General features: G+C 39.5%; 2 protein-coding genes across 2 annotated transcripts in view; both read left to right on the forward strand.

The window, feature by feature from the left end:
• Nucleotides 1-5,481: 5,481 nt before the first annotated feature.
• LOC149289517 (phosphatidylinositol 3-kinase regulatory subunit alpha-like) lies at nucleotides 5,482-19,772 on the forward strand. Its single transcript, XM_089490560.1, has 8 exons — nucleotides 5,482-5,812; nucleotides 12,270-12,362; nucleotides 13,193-13,255; nucleotides 15,262-15,393; nucleotides 16,540-16,741; nucleotides 17,583-17,735; nucleotides 18,036-18,134; nucleotides 19,712-19,772. Exons 1-8 carry the CDS (start codon nucleotides 5,482-5,484, stop codon nucleotides 19,770-19,772), a joined length of 1,134 nt encoding a protein of 377 aa, XP_089346686.1.
• The window catches only part of LOC149289518 (phosphatidylinositol 3-kinase regulatory subunit beta-like), a 42,819-nt gene continuing 28,477 nt past the window's right edge, over nucleotides 5,497-19,838 (forward strand). The window contains exons 1-8 of the mRNA XM_089490490.1: nucleotides 5,497-5,812; nucleotides 12,270-12,362; nucleotides 13,193-13,255; nucleotides 15,262-15,393; nucleotides 16,540-16,762; nucleotides 17,062-17,147; nucleotides 17,633-17,735; nucleotides 18,036-18,134. The gene's annotated coding sequence lies outside the window, so the exon portion shown is untranslated. The remainder of the gene's footprint in view (nucleotides 5,813-12,269; nucleotides 12,363-13,192; nucleotides 13,256-15,261; nucleotides 15,394-16,539; nucleotides 16,763-17,061; nucleotides 17,148-17,632; nucleotides 17,736-18,035; nucleotides 18,135-19,838) is intronic.

Raw genomic sequence — 19,838 nt, forward strand, 5'->3', positions numbered from 1 at the left:
GCATATAGGGAGGTATAAGGCATTTCAGGAGGCAGAGTGGCATTAAGGGAGTTAAAAGGCATTGTATAGAGCACTCTGCCTCCAGAAATGCCTTATACCCCTATATGCCACTCTGGCATTTAGGGGGTTAAAAGGCATATTATGGGGCAGAGTGGCATATAGGGAGGTATAAGGCATTTCAGGAGGCAGAGTGCTCTATTAAATGCCCCCTTAACGCCACTCCAGAAATGCCCTATGCCCCCATTTAACTAACACACACACACACACCTCTCTCCCCCCCCTCCCCTCTCCTCTCTCCTCCCCCTCCCCTCCCCTCTCCTCTCCTCTCTCCTCTCTCCCCTCTCCCCTCTCTCCCCTCTCAGCCCTCTCTTACCGGTGCTTCCAGCCGGGGCAGCGGGTTGACGTCGCCTTCTGCTGCAGCCCGAAGGAGGTGGAGTTGGCAGCGGGGGTTTGTATGCGTCCGTCGCGTATACTTTCCCCGGCTGTCAGAGATCAGAGATCTCTGACAGTCGGGGAAGGTCTACGCGACGGACGCAGACAACCCCCGCTGCTAGCCACACCTCCTTCCGGCTGCAGCGGACGTTGTCTACGCGGATCGCGTAGACGTCAACCCGCTGCCCCGGCAATACAGCAGGAAGCACCGGGTAAGTGTGTATGATGGGGGGGGGGGGGTGAGACAGGAGGATCCAGGTCCCCTGCAGCGGTGCGGGGGATCTGGATCTTAGTCTCCTAATCAGACTCTATTTGAGGTCTGATTAGAAGACGACCCCGATTAGAAGACGAGGGGTATTTTTCAGAGCATTTGCTCTGAAAAAAACCTCGTCTTATAATCGAGCAAATACGGTACATTTTTTTGCACTGCTTGCAAGACAACAGAGATCCATGTTGTAATCTTGTAGCTCTCAGATATCATGCTGATCTCACTAGGGTGCCTTTATTTTATTGTTTTTACTAGTTTTTAATAGATTTTATTTTTCCAAATTTTTTAAAAGAGGGAGAAACTCTCTATACTGATCAGACCGTGGTCATGAAGTATGGGTCTGTGGCGATGCATTGCTGATTGCAGTACTTGTGATCAGAGATCCCAGCTGGGTCTGGATAGTCCTCTACTCCTCTCTTTTTGATATTTGCCTGAATGCACAATAAGGCATTTATTGCTGGTAGATTTTACTGCTGTGTAGGTGAACCAGATCTTGCCCTAAGCTCCATTGCAGTGCAACAACAGACGAGAGCCCATGCTGTAATAATAAATCATTGGATGTTAAGGGGTTAAGACAGGGGTATAAACAGTCAATCAAAACAGACATTGGCAAACACAAAAGTGCTCACACTACTGTCTGCCACAGCTGTAGCTCATTACAACCAATGTAGTACAAAGACCACCCTAATATCAGATTTCCTTTGATCTTATTTGTTGTGCAGTGGTTTAGACTTGAAACTGATGCACATTGTATTGTGATTGAGATACTCTTGTTTAAATATGTGTATGCATTTCAGCAATTAGTGATTAATTTTTTCAATCTATTTGGACCTTGAAGCTGAATTTCTTACCTGTGCTGAAAATGAAGATTGAGCTCTGAAATTATATATACAAGTCTCAATTATTTTCAAGTCATTGAATTTGCACCCCTCATATCTATTTTTGGAATGATTGATATTTTTTATATCCATAATTGGTAATAAGGAAGGAGAAGACATCCTCCCAGTTCCCCTTGCTTTTTGGGTTGGGTTGGAGACTTTTATGGAATTTGTAAACTTTTTAAATTACATAATTACTCGCGTAGCGGCTTCTGTGTGTTGTTACTGATATGGCTACCAAGATTTAATTTTGAGTTACTAAATATCTTGTAGGACTAATTAGGCTAGCTTTAAATCCAAGTAAATGGCCACATTCAATAAATTAATTTAGGCTGAGCTTTCTATGACATGGTCATAATTTCCTTTTGCAATTATAGAGATAAAATTCAACATTAAACATTCCTGAAGCCTGTTAGATGAAAAGCTCATACTTTTTGTGTGGCCTATTCCAAAGAATACTTTTTTTTTTTTTTTTTTTTTTAAATCCATCATGCTCTGTTACTGCATACTGAGACCTTTGTATTGATTCATTCCCTACCATTAAATATTTCGGTCATAACAAGTACAAGCGAAAATCTAATTTTAGGTCAGCTTATGCTGTGCTTTTGTGGACCCCTTTCACAGCACAAGGGTTAAATGATCTAGCGAACTAACAGCTGGCTGTATTTACTGGAGAGGATAGACATCTGGTCCTTATTAATTCCGGGATTTTTTTTTCTTACATTTTCCTTGACATACAATTTTCTGCATCAGCCAGTCTGTCATTGAAAATGCTAATTTTTTCCCCTTGGCATTTGCAAGGCACTTTCCTATATTCAAAGGCAGTATGTTTTGTAATAATCATCCTGCCAAAGATGTAGGTGTTATGTAATTTTGAAATGTTAATGACATACATAGTTCTAATCGGAATTAGATGCCACTGGAAATGGAATTTCGTGGTGCATAAAGCAAATATCTGGGTCCAGTACTATAGTTGATGTTATCAAAGTTACGTGGGCTTCTACCACCTCAAGGGATCCCTTAACATCAAAGCCAAATATCAGATGTACGGGGCTTCTGACCCAGGAAGTCTTCCCTCTTCTCTGCATGCAATGGGGATTGCCAATTACAAAAGTTATGGTGGGGTAAAGGTGATGGAAAACCTGTCTACTTAAAATTAAGGGGATGGCAGAAGCATTATTTTCCCCTTAGAAATCTCATGGTGCTGCCACAACCACAAGAGATAGGTGGATAGGTGCATGCAAATAAGGCAACAATGATCACCTTTGGCCTCTGTATCCACTTTATGCATGGATTTCTTGAGGGTAAATGTCCACTGTACCACAGCCTTAAGGCAAAACTCAGGAACGAGGCGCAGTACCCAGATCAACACTCATGGACAGCTGTTTTGTCCTTAATGGGACTTGTCAGCATGAGGTTGTGATACTTGCTTAAAATGTATAAAGTGTATATAGAGGCGAAAGGTGATCATTGTTGACCTTTTTTGCATGCACCTACTCAGACTCCCTTTGTGGTTGTGTACAGTAGCAAAATTATAAACACAATTAATCAAACCCCAGTGATCTCGCGTCACAATCTGGGATACTTTCTGATAATTAGAAGACCTTTGGTGTCTGTAGAGATCCTAAAGGTATTTCTTGTCGTGTTGCAGTGCTCACTGATGAGTAGATTGCTGTTATATATAATTAGACACACAGACAAACACACGGACTGTAGTGCAGCAGGCAATACAAAAGGACACTTTTTGTAGCAAGATAAAACAAATCATCCAGCGAGCAACTTTGAAGTTCTATTGAGCGCTATAATTAGTTTCTCAAGATATAACATTCAGCCCTTTAAGTTTCCCACATGATCAACTGTGAAATCTCAAGAGTTTTTGAGATTGGCTGAGGTCTTCACATGCTAGAAGAACACTCCTACGGCAAAGGCTGCATTGCTAGCTTATACTGTATAGTTAATATAGCAAAGTTACATTTTTAATTTGACCACAAATGACCCACAATGTATTAATCCCCAGGAAATCAGATTTTCTTCTGGCACACTACACAAGCCCTTCATATTTTCTCTTAAAACATAGGAATTTAAATCTTTCAGGAAAGGTTCCCTCTCAACTCATCTCTCTTGGGTTTCTAGAAGGAATGTAATATCAACTCCAGTTAGATACTGGAAACTGCTGAAAAATAGATTTTTGATATCCTGCAAAGTGAAGTCTGTGACACACCACCCTTTATTTTCTGTAACACTGGAGGTTTCACATTCGTATTATTTAATAAAGCATTGTAAATTGTGTCCCCCCCCCCTCTTTCTGGCTGATGTTAAACATTCCCTGCCTGTATTGTTTGTGGAGGAGATTTCATTCACACGGGCATGGCTACAAATGCTTAGTTTCTTTGTCTCCAGGGGCAGATCCAGGAATTCAGCATGAGTAGATGCGACCTGCAAACTGCAGTATAGCTTCTATGAGGTGTTGTGGGGGTTTCAACTGCAGGTTAGTTGTATAGAAGTCCCACTCACCAACTTCTTGCAATCTACTTAGCATAGAAATAATAACGTCAATATTTTAAGTGTAATTGTTGCTTGTTAACTCTCTTCTGTCTCCCTGACAGTGATCTTGTGTTGTGCCACCATATTTCCAAGATAGAAAGTGAGATTTTATTATATCAGGTACAGGAAGACCTTCTCAAACATTGAAGCCGCAATAAAGAACAGTGTGGATATGCTCCAGAAATAATTTTATTCACATATTTTGCTCAAGCATGTAACAAAAGCAATACACATTGTGGTTACATATTGAGTATTTCTGAAAAGTGAATATATTATATACCAATGGAATTGTGCGTTAGCAAAAGAAACTTGGAGCCAGAATTGTATGTTTTTTGTTTTCCCCACACTGGGATTGCCTCTTAGGACAAGCCACCTCTGGACATGAATGAAGGCAAAACCCAAGCATGTTTACAATCTGTCATCAGTGGATTTATGGAAACCACGGTTGAAATGACCTAGCTGAATTTTCTTTTCTTGGTATATGTAAATAATTTTTCTTTTACCTTGTCATTTATTAATTATTCTAAGAAATTTGGACAAGAGCTAATCTTTGGTTTGTGCATTTTACCGTAAAACAAATGTTATGTGTTTATCCAATCTATTTCATAATTTTTTTGCCTGTTTACCTAAAAAAAAAAAATGATGTTAGGTCTGTATAATTGAGTCGTAAATTACTTAATTTGTCACGGTTTGAGTTATCAAAACATGTATTTTTACGCTAAAATGGATCTTTCTAAGGATTTTTAGTCTAGTAGAGTTTAAGTTGCATATAGATAAAGGCCAGTTAAAGTGCTGGCAATAATTAAGTAATCGACTGATCTGGTATGGTTTAACTCTAAGCATAGTAACTACCACCAGTCTTGTTCATTTTATTTTTGATCTTACAGTATCTCTCTTCGTTTCAGACAGTCCAGCGATATCCAGAGCACTGAACCAGGAATTACCATTTATTGTACAGGAAGCCCTCTCACAGCTTCACCACTTGATCTTCTCCTTTTTGCCGCATGATCCCTATAAAGTCCTGGATTATGTTTGTCTCACTTTTCCTGTGTTCCATAATTTGGCTGAACCGTGGATTTAAACTCAGAATAAGAGGCACTTAGAGCCAACGTTTCCATGTTTTCACCCTGCTTTCTTAATGTATAAGACATAAGTACTTTAGAGGTTACACAAAACAACACTTTGGGAGGAAAATGTTAATGACCATTGGCAAGCATTTTTTTTTCTATTTTATTGCTACAATGAGTCAAAAACTGTAACCTTCTTCCTCTCCTATTTGTTCCAATGCACTAAGGCCATTCTTGAGCAGCCAAGACTTCTTGACCCCGTGGAAGTCACTGTGTATAATAAACTGCACCAATGTCTGCTGAAGGATTTCAATACCGGGCACTGTACCCATATGACAAGGAACGAGAGGAAGATATTGATCTTTCGCCAGGTGATATTTTGACAGTAAGCAGAGCAGCATTACTTTCTCTTGGCTACAAAGATATAGATGAAAAAGACCCCAACCGCATTGGGTGGATTTTTGGTGTCAATGAAAGAACCAAACAGAAAGGTGACTTTCCAGGAACGTATGTTGAGTTTGTTGGACCTGTCCGAATGTCACTGCCAGCCCATCGCCCACGAGGGCAACGACCATTGCCAGCCACACCTATAACCTCGAGGACTGAACAATCTAATTCAGCAGGTTAGTGATTGCTGTGATTTGCTGTGTGTAAAAAGTAACAATAAAAAATTATATATGAGAGATTGGCATCCACAGTCCTAGTAAAGTATGTTTTCCGAAAGGCATCTGATATTGTATGCAGTAGCTGATTTTTCTACTACGTAATAATGTGTGTGTATATGTATAGAATATAGCAGAGGGATTATTAAACACTTGTCTACATCCACCAGACAAGCCAGAAGAATTGCTTTCCTACAGACATCTTGTACTGCTACCACCACTGTAAGGGATTTTGGGTAGGCATATGCAAACAAGCACAAGCTACCAATGATCACATTTTTTGTCTCTATATACATTTTATACACGAATCCCTTTAGGGCAAATATATGTACTGGAGTGTGTGCATGTAAATATGAGGTTAGCACAGCATGTCCTAGCCATGGGACTAAGCTCCATTCTGACTCTGCTCCACAAGATGCAGACTTCAAAGAAGGGGCAGTGAGATCCAGCCGTGCAAATAATTCCCCTTTTGTTCCTCTCCCGTCTCCAAGCAGCTCTGATATAGTCCCTTGTCACGGACAGGCTCCAAAAGAAATGACACCATGCCTGCCAAATCCCCCTTTAACCCTACTGCAGCCATGCGCTTTATTTTTTTCCCCCATGGAAAAAAATGTTTTTGCTCTATATCACTGCTGCTGAGGAACAGATACCCAGAAGTGAATTGATGACTGTGAACATGCATTTCACCATACAATTTTACTTCTTCCATGTATATAGAGCCAAAAAATGTACGCAGCACTTATTACAATATATATTCAAATGATGTGACAAAACTTGAATTGACAGACTAGGATGAATGCATTAGGCAAAGTGGAGCCTAAGGGCCCAAGCCTATCCTGCCCCTGAACCACTGTTTTAATTGTATGATGTAAATTACGTAACAAAAAATCCTGGACTATTAGTGACAGGCAAGGTCCTGGCTTGCCATGGTACATGCTCCACTTGATCTTCGTTGCATGTCGGTTGCTGGTTCAGGCATTCTCTCAGGAGCTCCTCTTTGGATTTCATCTTACCCATGTACTAACAGATGCTCTTGGTTTCATTCAGGACAGTGGCTTTGACACTTACCAGACTCCATCTTTCCAGCTGGTGTACAGTCTCTGGGTGTTGGACTTTCTTGTACTCAATCCAGGTTGTGCTCAGGTTGGTCTGTCTAGACTTTAAGTCTTGGACGACTGCTCCGTCTATGAGCACCTGGTACTTGGAGCCTCTGGTGGTGTTCCAAATGCCCTTCCGGGCTGTGCTCATGTATTGGTCCATATTGTAGGGAGGTTATTGGCTGGTGGTTGAAGGATGTTGTGCCAGGGTGTTCCATGATCAGCACTGTTCTTCCTTGTGTTAGCCAGTATAGGTGGGAACCTGTTGCCAGCAGGTCATCCATTTGACACACAAGCTCACACACTATTGGGATACCTGACTGTTACACCAACAGGGACCTTTAGTTGGTCCCCACCTTTGCTTTCCACAAGATTTTGTAGTTTCTGTGAGAGTTTTGGCCTGTTCATTAAGCAGAGCATTTGTGAGGTCAGGCACTGATGTTGGATAAAAAGGCCTGGCTAGCAATCTCCATTCCAGTTCATCCCAAAGGTGTTTGATGGGGTTGTGGTCAGGGCCCTGTGCGGGCCAGTCAAGTTCTTACACACCAAACTCATCCAACCATGTATTTATCTACCTTGCTTTGTGCACTTTTACAGTTTGCACAATGCAGTTTGGCAGGTAATGTCCTTTTGGCATCTGCCTAACCCAGCAGAGTGTAGGCTGCTATAGCTGCAAAAGTGGTGGTGGTCGGGGGGGGGGGGCAACTCCATATCAATGAGCATGGTTTTGAAATGAGATGTTCAACAAGCTTATATAGGTGTGATTGCTAGTTGTCCACATACTTTTGGCAATATGGATATGGTGAAGCATGCATGTGACTAGATGTTTCTGCTTCTCCCATTGGTATGTTACTGAACATGTGAAAGGTTACAGCGTTGTGCTCCCTGCAGGAAACTGATGGGGGGGTTAAATGCAACAGTATTCGCATTTTCCAAATGCAATAGGTAATGCATGCACTGCATTATGCATGTGTCTCTAGCCTTTTTACTATGTGTCTTTTATTGTGGACTGTTGTCTCCCTTTCTAAACTCCATAGCCTGTCATGAAAAATGGTCTTCTGTAACATACCTTATAGTTTAAGGTGTTGGAGGTAGGCCAAACTGGCTCTATGTAGCCTTTAACTCGTGATGCATATAAGAATATTGTAACATTTTAGGTTACAAAAGCCCAAGCATACTGTCTACTTTAGTTTTAGTTAACATTTCATTTTAGAGGTACTGTTTTCAGTGGTAAAGCTTGTTCCTGAGCCTAGCAGTACAACTGTTCCTGAGCCTAGATGTTCATTTTTAGATGTTAATTTCGTCTGGTCCCAAGCATAGTGTATAAAGGCAAGTTAAGGTTATTTTGGAATTAGAACTTTAAAATTGCTCCCTTTTTGAATTTTTCTTAGGCGTTAAAACTTTGACATTAATTGTAATATAGGAGACAGGATAGAATGATAGCTTGGATGCCAGTCTACCTTTGGATCTTATTGGGATTTGGACTTGTGGGAAATCCGTGTGGCATAGTTAACAAAGAAATTTACTACAAACGACTCAGTAAGGAGCTATCTTAGTTGATGGTGCTAGATAACCATAATAACTAACAAAATGTCAGTGTAAAGTTGGTTGTGAATAGAGTTTTTGAAGCTTTGAAGGACAGAGATTGTTTCTCAAAAATGCACGCAGAAAACAAATCTGCTTTGAATTGCTGAAAAAGTCTCAGGCAGTGTGTGCTATTTTTTTCTTCTTCCATGTACTGAACACAGCAGACTGATCTTGCTAGAACCAGTTTAAATCTTTTTTTTTTTTTTTTTCTTCCACAAAAGACACATGGCAGAAACTCAGTTCAACAGACAGTTTTAGAGAATGGGGGGTTGGAGCCTTTCTGAATGTTTAGGGAGGTAGATGGACAGTGTTCTACTATCTACTATGCACAACTGTTCAAAAATTTGGGGTCACTTAGCTGTTTTCATGGAAAACAAGGATGTTTAGAAACATCCTAGATAGTTGTAAAAGGGTTTACTATTGATCAATTAGCCTGTAATCTTAAACTCAGATTAGCTAACACAACATGCCATTGGAACACAGGAGGATGGTTGCTGATAGAGGGCCTCTGTAGCCCAGGAAAATATTCCATTAACCCCTTTTGTGACCAGACTGTTTTTTTTTTTGTTTTAAATGTTCTACCCTTCGTGAAAATGTAATTTTCTTCCTTCTCGTTTGCTATACCCACATAAATTATTTTTTTGGGGGGTGGGGGATAAGAAGAACTTTCTTTAAATACTGTTATTTTGATCTTGTCATATAATGTGTGTGTGTGTGTATATGTATGTATGTATATATATATATATATATATATATATATATATATGTGTGTGTATATATATATATATTATACTTTTATTTGAAACATATTTTACTCATCTAAAAAATAATTTAGAAATACCCAAGTTATACAGCAATAAGTAAAAGTAGAGTATTGCTATCACAATTTTCTTTTCAAAATTAATGATAGTGACATTGTAAAGCTGCCATGAATCCCCACCCACATTTTTTCAAAAGTAGATAACCCACATATGTGTGTGTGTATATATAATAGAAATATTTAAAATCATTAAATATAATCTTTTATATGAATATATACATTTTTTAATTTCAAATGTGATTTAATTAGTAAAAAAAATAACTGTCTATGCAGTGATCTTGCCACTAAATATCATTGAATGTTGCTGACATCCAGCAACACCCCCTGAAGGACAGAAGCCTCTTCCTAAGCTCTGTTCTGCAGCAGGGCCATATTTGAAATGCATGCTACTTTTCAAAACACTGAGCGAAGAAAAGCAAATTTTGAATCAGATATAGAGTGTAGATGTTAATGTTGTAGCTGGAAATGGCTGATTTAACACCTTTACGACCATTGACGTGCCAGGCACGTCGATTGTCACGATAGGTATGTTTTTCCATGATGCTCCTGGCAAGTCATTTAAAACCTTACCAATGTCATGACTGTATGTATGATCCACTTGATATTTTAATGGAAAAAATGACACGGACATTTCTAATTGACCTCAAACTATTAAATGGGCATATGTATGTTTGTGTGTATGTATGTTCTGTACAATACAGAAATGTAAAGGGACTGCACAGCTATCATATGGGTTAAAGTGCATATGATGACTGAAATGCCCCTTTTAAGTTAAACACCTCTTCTGCAAATTCTCTTGATAACTGAATAAGCTGCATGTGGAGTTTGATTTTGGTACTGTTGCTGCTGAAGAGCACAGTTAGCGGGCTATATATAACAAAATGGGCTACTGGGATTAATATTGATGCAGGTATTGTGTATATCTATTCGATTGACCCTGGCTTGCCACACTTGTAGCCACCTGCAGCAGAAGTGAGTATGGAAGAATTTCACTTGTGAAAACAAAAGGGAAAGGTTCTTTTCCAAAACTGACAGCTCAGCATTCATGTAAGAGTGACTGGAAAGATCAGTTGTTACTCCCACCTAATGTAATGCTGTGGAACCAGCTCTGTATAATTAAGGAACATTCTAAATCAGCTATAAGAAAATATTCTGTAGCTTCTTTGTTTCTCAATCTGTCATAGAGGTTATATTTCCTCTAGCTAGTTATTAAAGAATATTGTTCTGGGATTTTAACAGAACGTATTTGTGCAGTAGCGTTTATGATGGTTTGAGTGAATTGTGGAAATATCATGGGATTTACTCGCTAAACAATGCATTGCCATAGGATGAAGCATGCCTTCAGCTCACAGTAACCATATGTTATGAGGGGCCAAGGACACGAACCACCCTAAAGCTGTCTCCTCATAATGTATAGTTTGGTTATCATCCAACTTCCAAAATAAATAACCAAAGATTACATAATTTGAAGTGTGCTTGATCTTTAAAGGGACACTCCAGCCATCCTATGCACTTTAATGCATATAACTGCCTGGCCCCAATTTTTGTGGTGCGCCTTTTTATGCAGAATTCCGCCATATGCGCCACCCTCCCAGCTAGTTGCTGTGCAGGCGATGTCTCTGCAGAGCCTCCATAGTAAAAACTGGCCGGTTGAGAAGATCAAAGATCTCCCTTGTTATTGTTTAGCAGGACATCTGCACTCCAATTTTTGTGGTTGGAGGACTGTAGCCCCCCCCCCCCCGACCTTACCACCCTCCTGGCCCAGACCCTAGTTGGCCTTGGTCCGGATACTTACGCCAGCATGTTCTTATGTCTTGGAGCAGAGTGTATGTATGAAGAAGATGCATCATAAGCACTGGTCTTTTTTTCCTCAGTGCCTTCATTGTTATGAAGTCATAATAAATGTCAATAAATGTGGAACAGGACATGGTAGATGGATTATTGTGCAGTAAGCGTGTAAATATTGGTTTACTAGGACATGGTTCTTTATGTGGGCAAACTCTTTTGATGCCTTAGTGTTGAAAACACCAGGAAAATTGCTTTAGTTCTTACTGAAATTCTGCGTCAATCCAATAACAACCTTACCCACGCCCATAATAAATTGTAGGTTAATCAGAAAGTTCTGTTTTTATCATACTAAACAGTGCTTTTCATTCATAAGAAATTGCACTGTATCTCTTAGTGTATTCTACAATGTGTACTTAGTACAAAGTTCTGTGTGCATTATATGCCATCTGAATGTCAAAGGTCAGAAATTTAGCATCAAAATTGTATGAGATTGTTCGGCTACTCCTTTGCTTTGTGAAACAAAATTTGAAAGAAAAAATTGTTGATGCCACACTAAGAGTTAACTAGCCTGTAGAGCTTGGAATCTGCTGATGAGGCAGATAAATCTGGCTAAGGATTAAGCACTGAGCTATGTGCCAAAATGTAAAAGGTGGGGGTAGTGAAAAAATAGAAGATGGGGGGGTGGGGTGGATTTGAACACGGCCTGGCTCTGCATCACTTTTATTTATCTCAACTTTTGGCACATAACTTATATAGTAGCACATAACAATTGAAACATATAATATTCTGCCAGTTGTGCGCTCTTAAGAAACAGAGTGCCGATATGAAGTCACAGCCTCCATAGTGTAAATTGGTCTAGGCCAAAATATGTCACTGGATGTTAGGCTAATCTATGCAGGAGTGTTGACTTTTTACCAACTGGAAGTATGTTTGGTGTAGCCACATAACAATGAAATGAAGCCCGTTTATGGCATTACAGCATTTTACAACAAGAATCTTACAGTTCGCAGAAACTTTTCCTATTAGTTCCTAGATGAAACTCTGAAGCTGCTGCTGTTTGATACTTTCTATTCAGTTACAATGTATTCAATATACCTACACTGAAATACTTTTTTTTTTCTTGTAGCACAATCTCTTCCAGAGCTTGTTGACCACTTTTCCCCTCCAGATATTGCACCCCCCATCCTTGCCAGGTTGCTTGATGCTATTGAAAAGAGAGGTGAGATTTTTTTTTTTTTTAATTTGTATATGGGTGTCTTCTAATTTAAAGGTTGGGCTTTAGTAATAAATATGTATGTAATAATAGGATGTATGCAACGCTACCAAGCAATTCATTTTAGCCTTTTGCCTGTAAGGCGTAAACTAACTATTCTTTTATCTGTTAACGTCTAGCTGCCAAAAGAGCCATTACAAACGTAGTATGAATGGTCGCATCTGGAAATTGGCTGGAAATGTTGTAGAATTCTAAAGCCAGGAAGGAAGGCTTATATACAGAGATTGTGGCATAAATTTTTGGGCATCGCCAGCAAAATATGAGCCATAGCTACTTGATTCCTGAGCTTTGCACTGAGTCTTGTCCATAGTAGTTCCTTTGCCGCTCCACATGTTCGAGTTATTAATAGAAAAAAAAAGTCTTTGTATGGTGTCAATTGAACATGACAGATTTTTTTGTGTGCACACTGCTGTACATCTTAATCTTTTTTTTTTTTTTTAGTAATCTGCAAAAATATTCTAACACTTACGCAACCAGTACATTTTTGAAAGCCATAATCCTTTTGTTCACCTGTTTATTTCTGAACTAGTTTTCTCAACATATGTACACTTTTATGTATGCCTCTCGTGTGTTTATGCTGTGCTTTTTCTCGGTATGCTTTTTATAGTGTCTATAATACACCTTATATAATAGCAATATTAATATATACTTTATTATGGTGTATAATGTCCAATGCAGTGCATAGTCCTGTAGGTTGTTCAGTGTTTGTTTTGATGTTTGAGATGCATTTATTAGATGCTGTGCATATGAGAGCTGTTCTTTTCTTTCACCTCCAGCACTGGACAGTGAAACGCTGTACAGGACCTCTAGTTTCGAGTTCAGAAACGCATTAAAAACCGGTAAGAACCAGTCTTCGCAAGGGGAGAACAACCCCTGGGTCTTTATTCAGTTGAGAGCAGAAACGTGTTCCATTATTTTCCTATTAAATCAGCTGTCATAACAGGGGGAGTGCAAGTAATATATGAAATATGTTTAATAAACAATTTTAATTACTGCAGAAGGGAATCTGATGACAATACAAGATGGTGGTAAATGATATAGCAAAAATATAACCCTCCTTTTCAAATCTTAGTTCCTCTGACTTTTGAAATATAATTTAAATATAAAAATATTTAAATATATATGTAAATATCTACACATAAAAGCTTCTGTGAGGCTCAGGGCTCTTCTTACCCGTAAAAAGGCCCATACATTCTTACCATTAAATAGCAGATTGGCTGTCAGTGCCCCGGCTGTGAGAGGAAAGCACAACAATATATATGACGTGTCAGTGGTCCCCTTACTCTTTGGAAGAAGGGGGTGGTAGAGAAAGTGAAGTATTAAGCCTGGCGATTTTCTCCTGTAAGAGATGGTAAGCTGGCCCAGCCTTTTGGCTGTTCCGTGCAGCTAGATTTCTTGCACAAATCTAATCGGAGTAGCTGTGTGTTATGAAGTGTTCTCTGGCTTTAAAAGTGACTTGCAAACTAGTTTAGTCAATACGCCCTGTGGATTGACCAACCCATACTAGAGGACTGCATCAGGAAGGGAGTCCCGTTGTTTTTTTTCGGGTGTTGCGGGCGGTAAGACAATGTACGTGCGGGTCCCAGTAATCCCGTGCACTCCTGTAAGGCTGCCTTCGGTTGCTCCCACACAGCGTCTCTTCTCTTGTTCTGCCCAGGAACCCATCGGAGTCACGTGAATTTACGGCACGTCACATGACTCTGCTTCGTTCCTGCTTTCCCTGGGCAGGACAAGAGAAGACTGGCCACATATGTTGCGGGAGCGGAACACACACGTTGCATGAGTGGGCGGTAAAGGTCAGAAATTCTGCCATACCCTGACTGGATACACCCTCCAGATGCTGCTTCCTTCTGCCCATAGCCATCAGGAATACAAAGACAGCAGGAAACACAGATCCTTAGTGGCACTGTAGCGTAGCAATATAGTGCATTACTGTCCAGACAAGGGCAGCACCGAGACTTACCTCAATACAAGTTCTGTCTTGTTATTGGAGTACAACAGGAACTGACATTATTGGGAACAGCACAGATATTCATACACACAACATAATCGGATCAAGAGTATAATGCCATCAACTACCAGACTGACCAGACTGCCTCAATATAGTGGCCAGCAATGCCCACCCGACAAAAAGTCACTATTTTAGGCTGATCCTAAGGGAACGGCATCAATCCCAGTACCAATGGAGAGTTTAGGGCCCGAGGATGTTATGTTCCAAAAAGCAACTTGATCCGATTTTGGGACCCTGAGCGACAGGTGGCCAGAGTACCATAGCTGCGGCTGGGTAAACCTCGGTCCTAAAGATGGGTAATAAAAACCAGGATTCCAAATGAGCTCCGTAACCACTTCCAAGTGTTGCCCACCACAAGTATAGCGTAATAACAAAAGAGTGTTCCAATTGTCGGCAGTCATTGCCGCGGTTCCTAGCCGCAAATTCATGGAACTGCACGGTGGCTAGGAACCGCGGAGATGGCCAATGACAATTGGTCTCAGTCAGGAGCATGGAGTATTTTTGGCCATATAGAGTCGCCATAGCCGTGGAAGTCTGGTTAGGGCAGACCACATGGGTTTTCCTGTCACCCTGTGCCCCCCCAATGAGCACAGGGTGGCTTTGACATAAGGGGGGACTTGGCAGGCAGGCAAGGAGTCTCCCTAGGAATCAATCCGTGCCCCCTCCCAAACTCAAATCTACCCCATGTGTCCTCAGCCTCAGGGAGCTACCTTGCTACACCTAAACACACAAGTTGAAATAGCTGACAAGAACACACCAAACATAAGTCACCCACAAATGCAAAACCTTTTTTGTAACTTTCCCTTTTAAGCAATTGTTTCCTTGTTATTGAAGACCTTGCAGGAATTGACGTGGAGACATTAGATATACATTCCATCGCAGATGCAGTGAAGATATTTCTACAAGATCTTCCAAATCCTGTAATTCCATATCATGTCCACCAAGAGATCATCTGGGCACTACTCGGTGAGTAAGATTATATCTTCATATGGTTTCTACAACTCATAGCTACATTCACTGTGAATATTTATCTTGTCTTATGTGAAAATGTCCACCTAATGTGATACATCGTTGGCAAGTTGGATCAAAAGTATCTTTTATATAAGTTATATATATCCTATACTGACATTCTGGAGAGAGTTTAGAGGAGGGGTTAATGGTTTGATGGATAGGAATTATGAGGGAAAATATAGGATCTCTATATGTAGAAGCGTAGAAGAAAGAAGATAGCAAGAACATGTGATAGAAATATATTTAAATACATAAAAGGGAGTTAACAAAAAGCAGAAGGGAATTTTATTTCAAAGAAAAACAAAGGTTAAAACAAGAGGTCATTATCTAAAACTAAAGAGTCAGAGGCTTAGCTGTAATGTAAGGAAGTTTTAGTTTACTAAGAGGGCGATGGATAAATGGAACAGCCACCCATGAGAAGTGACAGAGGCTAATACCATAATGGAATTTAAACATGTATGGGAAAAGCATATGGTTCTCTTGAATCTAATACAAGATCTGGTTTAAGTCTTTACTTAAGGAAAAATGGGCCGACTAGATGGGCTGAATAGCTCTTATCATCAAATTCTGTGTTTTACGACATTGTTGGGTCCCCTCTCCTTGATTGCTTGTAGTATATTGGAGGCTCCTAAGCCAAACCAGCAGCATCCTGCCTGTTCCCAGTGGCAATCTTGCACATTTAACAGTACGCGCAAAACTTTCATTAAATAAGGACAGCTGTGTGTTTGAGGGAGAAGAGAATGCTATCATAGACTGGCATTTTATCCAAGTATGTAACAAAGTTAAATATTTAAAGCCTAATATTTATGTTTGGAATTATCACATATTGGCTAAATTCACTAAGAGTATTTTACTCGTGTCCGTTTTTGTTCAAAAAGGGCCCTTCCGACCTGGATCGGAATAATCCGATCAACCACAGGGGGCTCATGACTTTCTATCATCCAACTGGTATCTTATGTTCTTTTTGATCTGTTTAAATGCGTGCGTGTGCTTAATATACCTTAGACTAACGTTTTTTTATATTTATGAAGATAATTTTACTTTTCGTAGCAGTTTGGCAAACTGTGGTTAACTATTTGCTCATCTGTCTTCCTGTTTTAGAGTCAAAAGAGGAGAGTAAAAAGATAGAACAAGTTTCTATGATCATCCAGCCACCTGCTGTACCCTTGCAGCATTTACTTACTTTCCAGCACCTTCTCCGACACATTTGGAAAGTGTGTGATAAAAGTAACAGCAATGGATTGACTTTGAAGATGGCTGCTGAAATCTTTGGACCACTACTGCTTAGACCAGTGATCACTGGGTGAGGATTTTTAGTAGCATGGTTTTCTAAATTGATTTGTGGTAAATTCCATATAAAGTTCCAAAGTTGGTTTAATGTGATGCCATTGGAATCCAAACCAATAAGGGACCTTAAGAAACTTGAAAGAATGTGACCTGTGGTGCAGAAGTTTGACACCCCTTTAGTTTAAGAAACATTTCCACAATTTTCACACATGCAGGAGCCAAGGTATTTCGGCATATATATACAGGCATGCGTACATCACTTTTTTTTCTGTAAACCAACTGTATTCCTGTCTAATGTGCGAGTTGACGTCACCTATCACATTGTTCTTGTATCAGGGCGGAGGCCGTCCCGGATTATCCCATCCTCTTTTTGGAGCTTCTGCTGCAAAATAGAGAGCTGCCATCTGAACAGCACCCTCCAGGTACATATTAATTGTATATTTGAGTTGAGGCTGCTGATTGACGATAAAGGGACTTAAGAGGGCAGTCATGTCTTGGTTTTTACAGGATGTCTAAATCGGAAGGCTACATCAAACAATGAGGATCTTTGAAATCTGAGACTTTTATAACCAAGTTCAGTACTAGAAACAAAATATCTTTCATTGTTGAATGTCCAAACCTTTTCAAGAAATTACTCCTTAGTTATGGGAATATTTTTTCCCCCCTACTGTGACTCAAACAATATGCACTGGTTGGTTATTGCCTTAAAAGCTAAAATGATTCTTAAAAGTTTTGTGATTAAATCTGTAAATCATATAGTCCTGTATTTAAATGTATGAACAATAACAATGACTGTGCTAAGATAATTTTTTCTTAGCATGCCTGATAATGCAGTTCATGTTTTGTCTTAATTGCAGTAGCACCTTTAGCAGGTACAACATTGTCACTTTTTCCTTTTCCTCCATAGCTCTTCCTCCCAAGCCAGCAAAACCCAAACCACCAACATGCAAGGCTAATGGAGGTGGAGGAACACTTCAGGAGGCAGAGTGGTACTGGGGTGACATTTCTAGGTGAGGCACTTTTTTTTTTTTTTTTTTTTTTTTTTTTTTTTTTTTAATCTTTGTTGGTATTTTTTGTCCTAACATGTATGTATGCTTTCATAATGCATCATGGCCTTTATTTTTAACCCAACAAAACATTGTCACATTTTCCGCTGGGTCTTTCTTTTGTATACTTCTGTGCTCTATTGGAGCTCTGAATAGAATAGAATATAGTCATGCTAAGCAGCAATCTTAAAGACAAATTGATCCAAGAACAAGGTTGTTGTCGTTATGAGATACTGTGTTTTTAAATGTTGTGCATTATTTCAGGGAGGAGGTTAATGAGAAACTTCGGGATACTCCAGATGGGACATTCTTGGTGCGCGATGCCTCCAGCAAAATCCAAGGGGAATACACACTCACTCTCAGGTATGTTGATTTGTGACACAAACATATCTTGCACCAGAGTGCTTAAGGTCTAAAAAAAAATAAAAAATAAAAATAAAAAAAATTAAAGGCTTTATTAAGGTAACTAGTAGCAGCTAAAACATGAATAAATCTTAAAATAAGCAAACGTGCTATGCATTGAAATACTGAACACACCCAGCAAAATAAATACAAACCTAAAGGATATTGATATGATTCTGAAAATTTAGCTTGTGCTGCTGTGTTGGGAGCCACCTGGGGTCATAGGAACACTTGGTTTGTGCAAGCTTGCAATGAGCGGCACGCAAAACTGAGGCAGGTGAGTAGGTGCTTTTGAAATTAATGGCAGTCCATCAATGCGTTCATTATATCTAACACTTGTATAACATACACTGCCCACCTGTGTAAGCAAGCAGTGGCTTTGTGGTCATACAAAGGTTAAAAGAACATATTCATAAATCTTTTTAATATGCAAAATAATTTGTGTGGTAAGGATTCCTGGAGAAATTTGATCCAGGTAAAGGGGTTACATCTGAGTAGTTTTGATATGATAGTATTGGTAGTTCATTTCATCAAAAGCTAAAGAGTAGGTGTGGATAGCTTATTTGGGGCACAGAACATATTTTATGGCAAATTATTTAAAGGGGGACTTTCTCATGAAATTTACACAGCAGTTTATTCAGAGCATTTTAGCTCACCCAAATCTCGGTCCCAATGATTTTTTCTCCTGGGAAACAGTTGGTCCTGCAGAATGTATAATTAACTCAGTCATTTACATCTTAGTTGCGTGTCGCTTTTTGAATTTCAGAATGACACAAGGACATTGTGACTGAATGCAGTGTTAACTGAGCAAGCACTGGAGAATTATTACATAGCTGAACGCATTTAATAACTGAATGAGTTTGGAATCCAATAGCATATAAAATTGATGTTTCTGTTCTCTACATCTCGCTATTGTCAGAATTTAGCCACCTTGGAAATACTATTAAAAATACCAATATAGTGCATCTTAATTGCTGTGCCAAATACATTTTTGTAATTGATGTACAATTCTGTGTAAGGGTAAAGAATTTATCCTGTCAGTTAACTCTCCCACACTGGTTACTGTGTTTATGAATAAACATAACCTATTGAAACTGTCATTGATCTAAAGGTCATTTCCTGTTAATTAATGGCTTTGGGTTTTTATGGAAGCCTAGTCTCTGCCAACCGTTCACACAAGGGAAAGAATAAAACAAAGCCAGACGGAAAAAAAAACAACGGCCACTTCCTTTATTCCCTGCTCTGACCAAGCTCTCATTTTAGTTTTAGTAAACAAACAGATAAAAGATAGAGGGTGTTGTCTGAGTGATAGATTCAAGGTCATTTTGGAAGCTATATGTTTGTATAACTCTGCTGGCATTGACTTGTGAACTACCACAGGAAGCAGCATTTTTCTTAATTTATATAGAGAGCAGGAATACTTACAGCAATGCTTATTCAAGAGATATTTGTATATTCTAGATCTTTGGAACTTTCCTTCCCTCAGTTACACTTTAGTTTAGTTTTCTATGGATACTGCTTATAATTTCCATATTTAGAGGAGATGAGCATCCTGTTATGCCTGCTGGTACTATGAGGGAGTGTTTACCACTGAGGTAGGGCAGGACCTAATCAATAAGACATCTGTCCCCTCCCCCCATTGAGTTAGTGTTTTCCTGACTGAGT

The sequence above is a fragment of the Sceloporus occidentalis genome, unplaced genomic scaffold (genome assembly GCF_023333645.1).
Source record: "Sceloporus occidentalis isolate IW3139 unplaced genomic scaffold, rSceOcc1.0.p SCAF_45, whole genome shotgun sequence".
NCBI lineage: Eukaryota > Metazoa > Chordata > Lepidosauria > Squamata > Phrynosomatidae > Sceloporus > Sceloporus occidentalis.

What these genes read in the sequence shown, in the direction of transcription:
- LOC149289517 (XM_089490560.1), top strand. Translation starts at nt 5,482, where the DNA reads ATGTCTGCTGAAGGATTTCAATACCGGGCACTGTACCCATATGACAAG. An exon ending in CAGAAACGCATTAAAAACCG is followed by an intron (nt 13,256 to 15,261) that starts GTAAGAACCAGT and finishes TTGTTATTGAAG; the next exon opens with ACCTTGCAGGAATTGACGTG. An exon ending in GAATACACACTCACTCTCAG is followed by an intron (nt 18,135 to 19,711) that starts GTATGTTGATTT and finishes TTCCATATTTAG; the next exon opens with AGGAGATGAGCATCCTGTTA.